Below are 9855 nucleotides of genomic sequence, written 5' to 3'. Positions count from 1 at the left end.
CCTCAGAAACAAAATCATCTGAAAGTTTGATAAAATATTAATACAATTCATATGAATTATTTTCCTGTACTGCCAGTGTCTGAACAATATATCAAGCACATAATTAAACCTGTTAATATTTTTATATATCATTAAAAAAAACTTTCAGAATGCAATATATATATATATATATATACACTACCGTTCAAAAGTTTGGGGTCGGTACGATTTTAAATACGTTTAAAAGAATTCTCTTCTGCTAACCATGGCTGCGCTTATTTGATTAAAAATACAACAAAAATCAGTTATAGTATTAAATATTATTCCAGTGTAAATCAGCTGTTTTCTGTGTGAATATATAGTAAAGTGTAATTTATTCCTGTGATCAAAGCTGAATTTTCAGCATCACCAGTGTCAGTGTCTTCAGTGTCAAATGATCCTTCACAAATCAGTATAATATGAGGATTTGATGCTCAAGAAACATTTATTATTATTATCAATGTTGAAACAGTTGTTGGTCTGTCAGTTGTACAGTTTTTTTTTTTTTTAGGATTCTTTGATGAATAGGAAGTTCAAAAGAACAGCATTTGTATGCAATAGAATCTTTTGTAACATTATAAATGTCTTTACTGTCTTTGATAAATAAAAGTATTGATTTCTTTCCTCCAAAAAATAAAAATAAAATTCTCACTGACCCCAAACTTTTGAACGGTAGTGTATATATATATATATATATATATAAAAAATACACAACATATTATATACAAATTCAGTTTTAAAATTATATTTGGGAAACAAAGTCATCAAAAGAAGTAACCCTTATTCATAAATTTATTACATCAGAGAACACAGAATTACACAGATGTGATTCGGTATTTAAACTCCTGACCGACTGCTCATGATCAATGCATCTTTGGCTCAAAGCTAAAAGATAAAAAATGAATATGGCTTTTAGAGATAGCATTACGATTTGTTTTAGGAAAACAAAAGATTTACAAACATATCTGCATCATTCTCTTACCCGTACAAAAGAAAAACAGTCACTAGAGCAAGCAATACACACTTTAGTACACGCTCAATAACACAAGAAAAGAGTGCATTTCAGATCAATTCCCACTGAAAAACATTTGGCAACTCTTTTGAGCATGTCAGCTTTTCCTCCTTAAACGTAGAACGGAAATCACCGAAAGGAAACAGAGGATCACGCAGAGAAGGTCAGCTGAAAAAAGCAAAACACCTTTGGACCTTGGAAACTCTCCAAGTGGTGAATATCTTTGGATACATGTCAGCATTTCACAACTTATAGAAGTTTACTGTCCCTGGAAAGTTTGTGTTGCTGTGACCCCAGGTTTGTCCAAAATTAAAATTCTGTCATTGTTTATGATATGATATGTGTGGGGCACAATTGACTTCCATAGTGTTTTCTTTCTATACTATGGAAGTCAAATGGGGTCCAAAACTATTTGGTTACAAACATTCGTCAAAATATCTTCTTATTGTGTTCAGCAGAACAAAGAAACGTATACAGGTTTGGGTGAGTAAATAATGACAGAATTTCATTTTTGGGTGAACTGTCCCTTTAAATGCTGAGAAAATAAATAGACTCTTGCAGGCAATTCACAGTAAATCCAGATTAATGGCCAGTTTCACAGACGAGGCTTAAGCTAGTCTTAGACTAAAATGAATGTTTGAGCAGTTTAATAGAAAGCAACTTGCACGGAGATATCTTATGTCAGTGTCATTGTTTTGTCTCAAGATGCACGTCGTTTTTTTTCATAAAATCTACTTAAACATCCTAATTGAACTAAGGCCTAATCCTGGCTTAATCTAAGCCTTGTCTGTGAAACCGGGCCTTAAACTTAAAAAAATACTGAGCAACATTTCTGCACGATCATTCCTGTCATCTATGTACATTTACACAAGATGTTAAACACAATGCAAGGCACCAAAGTAGCTTGACGTCAGAAAAAGAAGAAATGATTGTCTGTGAAGAAAAACTAACCCAAATTAGAAAGGACAGGGGGAAACCACAAATGCATATGCAATATGCAATATGCCATATGCAAATTAAAGAATGTTTGTAAGGCACATTACAATTTATCACTGAATCATAAGTCACATATCTAAATATACCACCAAAATATGCCCCAATGTAAAAAAGAAAAAGGAAAAAAGAAACCGACCCAAAGGAAGACAAAAGGAATGTTACATTCGAACAACAAAACAATAAACAGATGTTCACTGGAAGGTTTATGATTTGTGATGGAAAATAATTATTAAAATGCATGCAATTGCAATACACAATATGCATGCACGTTTTTTGCAACTTAAACCTCATGACAAATGTTTAATATTGTCAGTAATATTTAAAGTCGTGACCTCGTGAAACATATCCGGCTCACTTTTCACCACAAAGTCAAATTAATCAACAAGAGAGATGTTTTATATTATTATCTAATATGCACGAACATGTTTTTGCAGTACCATATATTGTAGTGTTGTGACATTATTTTCAACACAGTTAAGCACATTTCCCCATTATTATCATAATGCAAAACACCAATGATAGATTACTGGTATTTCAATTGTAAACTGTTTACCATGGTAGTTCTTGTTGTACTTCCTTCAATGTATGCTAATTTAATTTTTGTAAAAGTTGATGCACTGGGGAAAAAGTTGTAAATACATCTTTTTACTTAAAAATATCATGTTTAATTTAGTGTTTCTTTGTGAAATTTACTAGCAATCTCAGTAAAACCTTACAATAAGGTCTAATGTATTAACTAATATGAACTAACCATGAGCAATACATTTGTTACAGTATTTTTAAAATCTTTGTTAATCCTAGTTAATAAAATACAGCCGTTTAATGTTTGTTCATGTTAGTTCACAGTGCATTAGCTAAAGTTAACAAATACAACATTTGATTTGAGTAATGTATTAGTAAATGTTGAAATTAATAAATGCTGTAGAAGTATTCTTAGTTCATGTTAATTAATGTAGATGTTAACTAATGAAACCTTATTGTGAAGTGTTGAGTGAAAATTGTAAGTCCTGTACTAAAACATTTTTTCAGTATTGGAATTAGCAAAAAACACTAATTGTAAAATGGTATGTAAAACATTCAGAAGTAATTGATTGATTTTGGGGTGAAAAGCCGACCTGTTTTTTTTTTTTTTTTCATGAGATGCACCAACATTATTCCATTTGCAAATATTTATATATTAATATTTATAATATTTATCTATATATATATATCTTTTTTTAAAGTTGATGCACTGTGGAAAATGTTGCAAATATGTTTTACAAGAACATAGATACTATTTCAGTCTTTTTTCATAAAAAACTAAAAACATTTTCATGTTTAATTCAATGTTTGTTTGTAATTATTTGTGAAATTTACTAGCAATTTCTGGGTGAAAATTGTCAATTATACAAAAAAAAAAAAATTCAGTATGGGAATTACAATAAAAACATTGAGAAGCAATTCATTTTGGGGCGAAAAGTTGACCTGTTACTTTCAAAGAGATTTTTCCTTTTGCATACACACACACACATACCATGATAGCTCACATTTTTGGTGAAAGCAAACTCTTCAACCTGCAACCCTGATATTCTGAATGGCACACAGTGAAGCGTCCAGCTCAAAGTCGAGCTGCGTAGTTGATGCACAGCGTGTGATCGCGAACGTCCCCCCAGCCTCCGTTCTTCTGGTGAGGATGATGCTCCACCGCCCCGTGGTCCGTCAGTGTGAGTGCAGGAGGGAAAAGTGCCGAATGTGCCTCTTTAAGTGCCGAATCCACCCTCTCCTGAGCCATTTCAGGCCGACAATCCTCTTTCTGATGCAGGCCGCAGTCGCCCGTGTGAAGAACCCGGCTTCCACGAGCCACCAGGACCTTCAGGGGTTTTGAGATGCACGTACCAGACAAGTTCTGGAGGGTCCAGTCCCAGTTATAATCATCATAGGTGCAGAACGCATTGTTGCATCCCATCAGTTTATAGTAGAGCTCTCTGGAGATTCCCATTCCTATGTTGTGCTTGGTGGACAGCCATGATGTCGTCTCGGTTTTGCTGGAAAACTCGTGAAATCCGGATAAACCGTTGTGGTTTCCTAACGCGAGGACGTCGCAGTCCCCGCAGCTGGTTTTCCTAAGCTCGGTCATGGATTTGAAGTATGTGTGGAAATCAGGGAGAAGATAGTTGTCTTCCTCGATGAACACGACGTATCCGTTGTATCCCAGAAGAACCCGCACTCTTTCGAACACAAAATGCAGTTTCCACCACCAGTGGTGTTTGGTTTGAGTGATGGACGCTTCCCTGTAGTGTCCGTACGAATCCGGGTGCGCCGCGTTCAAACATCCCTTTTTAATGGCATCCTCCTTTGAAATATCTCTCGGACAATCTCGAGGATCTTGTCCTGGGAATTCGTTGGGATACAGCTGAGTGCTGTATGGGAAATAGATCTGGAGGACCCTACAGAAAGTGATTCCCTTGACCACATCAGAGATTTCCTCTGAGAAATAGTCGTGGCTGAATATCAGAAGCGTGTTTTGTATGCCAATGACTTTTTCCAGGGATTGAATGAGCATTTTGAGGTACGCCGGACGATTGTGGACTTGAACGACGACCACCATCTCCGGCTCCAATGGAAACTTGTCTCTGTTGTGAATAAACTGCTTGTAGTTGCTGTCATAGATGAACTTCCTCATATCCTGGATGTTGCTGTACTCAAATTTCCCCATTAGTACAGTAGCCTGAGTGCTGTCTTTTTCAGTCACCACCACGTTTGTATCCTCTTTAGTCCGTTTAATGGAATAAAACAACATTATAAAGACAATTAAAATGACGAGGAACACAATAAAGTTCTTTTTCAACAACCGTAACCTCATTTTCAATGTCAAAGCAGCATGGAAAGCAAACTGTGGGTCATGTACTGCTGTTACACGTCTGTGGTGGGCATAATCCGGACATTTTCACAGGTGAAACACGAACATCGTTCTGTCAAGAGAAGTTCATGAATGAGTTTTGTCATCTGAACCCGCGAAATAAACACGCGATTCATAAAGCGAAGTGCGCGATAATGATGATTTGTCGCAAATGTCGTAGTTTGTAAAGCGCGAGCTACTCACCCAGATAAAGTGTCATGTGCAACAAAGTTGCAAACAGGAAGAGAAAGTGCTGTGAGAATGAGGAGGTCTTTAGCGCTGACGTGTACTTGCAGTCAACAGGAGCACGTGATCGCTCCTCACTCTCGCAAGATCAAACACTGCAACTCTGCTCAGGACAAACTTAAGATGTGCTTTACATTATTATTTTAAATATATAAACAAGATCAAACACTGCAACTCTGCTCAGGACAAACTTAAGATGTGCTTTACATTATTATTTTAAATATATAAACAAGATTAAACACTGCAACTCTGCTCCGGACAAAATTAAGATATGCTTTACATTATTATTTTAAATAAGTAAACAAGATCAAACACTGCAACTCTGCTCACAAACTTAAGATGTGCTTTACATTATTATTTTAAATATATAAACAAGATTAAACACTGCAACTCTGCTGACAAACTTAAGATATGATTTGCATTATTATTTTTAATATATAAACAAGATCAAACACTGCAACTCTGCTCAGGACAAACTTAAGATATGCTTTACATTATTATTTTAAATATATAAACAAGATCAAACACTGCAACTCTGCTCACAAACTTAAGATATGCTTTACATTATTATTTTAAATATATAAACAAGATCAAACACTGCAACTCTGCTCAGGACAAACTTAAGATGTGCTTTACATTATTATTTTAAATATATAAATGATATCCGTTTATATATTATGCATTCTTTAAAGTTTATATTCCTAACCTATTGATGATTGTTCTGTTATAATTTAGAATAAAAATAGCCTAAATAAAAATATAATAAAATGCAGACTTGTTATTTTTAATGTTTTACCTTTATTGAACTTTCATTTATATATTAGAATATTAGGCTATTGTTTATGGGAATTTGTGTGTGTGTGTGTGTGTGTGTGTGTGTGTGTGTGTGTGTGTGTGTGTGTATATATATATATATATATATATATATACACATACAGTATACAACTTTATATTTTATACAGATTTATTAGGATTAATAAACAAACAATACACACAATATTGAATACACCATTGAAGTGATAACTACACATATATAGTCTATAAGTGTATATGAAATATACAAAATCCTTGGGATGTCCTGCAACCTTTACATGAGAATAAGATCAAAAGACAGAAAACACGAAACCCCTTTTGTGTCCAGACATACAGAAACCGGGACTTTTTTAGCAGTTACGAAAGGCTTGTGTTAAAGTTGTGGAACCAGCCTTGCAGCTCTTTTGTTGATTATTCAGATCACCTCTAGATGGCAAAAGAAGAGCATCATATTATGTGTTAAACCCATTTATTACGTCATTTATCTTTCAAAAACCAGAACTCATGTAACCCAGTAGCTTTGCTTGACATAAATGACTACGTGTCCCGGTGTGATTCAATCATGTTGTCATCGAGCAAGAAGCCAACAGGTCAGTTTAGCACCAATCAGGTGTTGAGTTTTGAAAAATAACATTCACGGTAATAAATTATAATAACAGTTGAATATGCATTTGAATAATATACTTTACATACAGATTAAGTGTGTAATTTCCCTGCAACTAACAAATTGAAATGTTTAAAATCTCATAGACCATGAAAATTCAGACTGACTCCCCCTATTGGCAAAGTACTACTCTTAAACATCAAGCAAAGAACCGTCATATTTCATATAAAAAGGCTTTGTCAATCCAACATTCAGAGTTTTTCTCAACAAACATCTTTTTAGTTGTTTGTGCAATTCTGTTTGGTGCCACTATTAATTCAGGAATCACTATTAATTGATGTTTGTTGCATGCATTTGCTTGACCATTCAGAGAGTTTTGGACAAGAACAATCAAATAAAATACATTGCATAAGGATGATGAAGGGAACTTAATATTTGCAATGATCCAGTAAAATATAACAGGATAATTGATGAACTGGTTTTGCCCATTAAACCAATAAACTGAGGTTTTTTAATTATCGGGTGGAACTGCTGTTCGTAAAAACACTCGTTGATTTAATTTAACTTAATAACAGCGAGATCCCAGGATGTTCATGTCCTATAATCAAAGGTCACATGTTATGGTGCAAGAGGCCTACGTTTCATTTGCTTGCGAGGGTTTAGCGCAGGTCGCAGTGATATAAACACACATGTGATGATAGCGGTCAGAGACAGGCACAGGCTTTCCAACAGTCACAGCAAAAGCTTCTTTCAGCCATGAGGTTTTATTAGTTTTAAGGGAACTTTGTTTTTGAAAGAGATGTGATCTTCAGCAGTGACTTCTTTTAAAAAGTTTACAAAGGGTCAGAATGACACGAAACCCTTTCAGACTTCTACAAAAGAGGACATTTTTGTGACTTTCTGCACTATTAAACAGCTTGTGCTTTCTTTCTTTCTGAGGAAACACAATGCAGAACTAATCAATTGTTAAGTATCGACACTCATCAGCTTGTTGTGCAATAAAGCCATGTGAAAATGTTTGTGGATATCATGCATCTGCTGCTAAAACTCACTCTTAGAAAAAAAAGGTTAAATGGGGTTTTTGACTCAATTTTAAAGAACATTTCATGCCAAAAAAGGTTAAGGAGAAATGCCTAGAATGTTTCATGTTTAATGGCTTATTTACATTTTTCTAATGATAAAGCTCGTTTTCAAGATTGATAAAAATGAATGCATGTGATGAGAAACCCCTATGAATCGCCTATTCATCTCATGTTAAGTGATGAAAACATTGTGCAGACTAGTAAAGCACAATATGAGGATTTTATAAGATCATTGACATTTATTTGACCACTGATATTATGAGTGTTGAAATCAACACTGAACATCTATAAACTTTCAAAGGATGGATTGATTCTGGTTGGATTCAAGGCCTGACATCCAAAGATTGTTTTATTCCTCACACAACATATTTTTCATGTTTTTCTCAAACCAGCTCAGTGCAAAATCAGTTTTCCTCAGACTTATCTTATCTCCTTCACCTGTTTTGTTTTTCTCTTTCGGACAGTTTAGTCCATATTAGCTCAATATTTTCGTAACGATTAACATTCTGTTACAGAAATGTGAAACAATGGTGCAGATGGCTCCAAAACTAATAGTGTATTTTATTGTTGAATTCCGGCACACTACATGTCTTTGGAGAGGACGTCATCTCTGTTCGTCAGGCTTCAGTCTCTCTCAGACTTTCAAAAAAATCAGATTTGGGCACTTTTGCCTGCAGTCTGAACATAACTAACCTAACTTTGCAAGCACATGTCAACGTATTCTACAAACCCCTATAACCCTAACCTAACAGTCTACTAACAGTTAGTTGACATGTAGTTGCAAAGTTACTGTAGAATGTCTTAAGTCGACTATCGAAATAAAGTGTTAGCATTGCTGTTGCCAGCATTTTATATGAGGCCCAAGTCTAAAAATTCATGCAAAAATTTGGCAGGACATTTTCATAGCATGTTAGACAGGAGAGTATTGTTCACAGTTCTGTGGGTGGATTTGATTAAAATTAAAAACATCACTTTACAAATCTTTACTGAGTGTTACATAATGCAATTATATTTAATATACAATCGACATGCAATGTTGCACGTTATGAGCTTTAATTAAATAATAAAATGCTTTCTGATTGTTTCATAATGCGGAATTTGTTTTGCCCTTTGCAATATTTGTCTTTTGCTTTTTTTGAGCTTTTAATTATTTTACAGCTAGTGTTTTGAGATATTATTATAGTTTTCATTCATATTTTGAATTCATTTTAATTTAAGTTAAAGTTTTAGTAATTTTGTTGTGTTTTTGACATTTGTTTTTATTTTATTTTTATTTCAGTTTTAGTCTGTTATTTTAGTACATCAAGGTAACAAAATGAAAATAAGAAATCTTGCCTTGACAACCAGTCTATTTGTACATTTTATTTCAAGTAACAAAAACGTTTCTTTTTTGAGGTTTTGGTTTTAGTTAAAATCACTGTTGAACAAACTTTCCCAACATTTTCCCCTTGAAAAAAAAAGTTCACATGTTCCACAAAAAAAAGAATAAAAGACGCCAGCACAAAAAAGTGCCAAATATCAGTCATTCAAATATTTTATTGCAATTATGTGTTGTTTTGAGGAGCCGAGAAGATTTATAGACAACACTGGCTTTAATCTGATGGTTTCAGAGAGATCATTTTACTGCTACTAATCATCAAAAACAGAAGCAATAATGGAAAGAAATGCAAAACAGCCTTTGATGCAAATATGGAACTAAAGTTAGATGTTCAGCTCATGTGGTGTGACATTACTGGACATTTGCATTTATTTACGTAATAAAGGATGTCAGGTTTTGCAATAGTAGTGTTTGTGAGGGTTTTCTGGGGCGCACAGGAATCTCTGTGTCTTGCCACGAGAGGCCAAAACATCTGTTCTCAATCACAGCTCAGAAACAGCAGTATGCATCAGCGAGGAAGACTGTGGGATGTGAAAACAAAAGGAAACACGGTTAAATCAGTGTGTATTCCCCAGGGTTGGGACATAAACTGATGAAGCACGAGTGTCAGAGGATGATCGTTGTCCGTGTGCTTATGTAATAGGCCAATTACGTATCGCATGAAGCCACACTATCACAGCAACGACTAACATCTGAGAGAGTCAGTGTTAGCGATGCAGTGTTTGGGTGGAGATCACACTTGGCTGCCAGGTTACCACAAAAACAAAGAGAATTCGAATAATAATAATATGATGATGACGACGATGTCCCCACATTTTACGAAATCAC

At 34.6% G+C, this 9855-nt stretch overlaps 1 protein-coding gene across 1 annotated transcript; it reads right to left on the bottom strand.

Annotated features, from left to right (window-relative positions):
• Window positions 1-3578: 3578 nt before the first annotated feature.
• Window positions 3579-5239, bottom strand: LOC130096157 (alpha-1,6-mannosyl-glycoprotein 2-beta-N-acetylglucosaminyltransferase). The gene is made up of 2 exons (XM_056262827.1): window positions 5109-5239; window positions 3579-4977 (listed from the first exon to the last, which is right to left on the bottom strand). Exon 2 carries the CDS (start codon window positions 4866-4868, stop codon window positions 3624-3626), a length of 1245 nt encoding a protein of 414 aa, XP_056118802.1. The 5' UTR covers window positions 4869-4977; window positions 5109-5239; the 3' UTR covers window positions 3579-3623.
• Window positions 5240-9855: the final 4616 nt, after the last annotated feature.

Source organism: Rhinichthys klamathensis, unplaced genomic scaffold, assembly GCF_029890125.1.
Source record: "Rhinichthys klamathensis goyatoka isolate OS25496 unplaced genomic scaffold, OSU_Roscu_1.1 h1tg000196l_1, whole genome shotgun sequence".
NCBI classification, from domain to species: Eukaryota; Metazoa; Chordata; class Actinopteri; order Cypriniformes; family Leuciscidae; genus Rhinichthys; species Rhinichthys klamathensis.
Note: the sequence above shows the minus strand (reverse complement) of the source record. Positions and strands in the feature narration are given on the sequence as shown.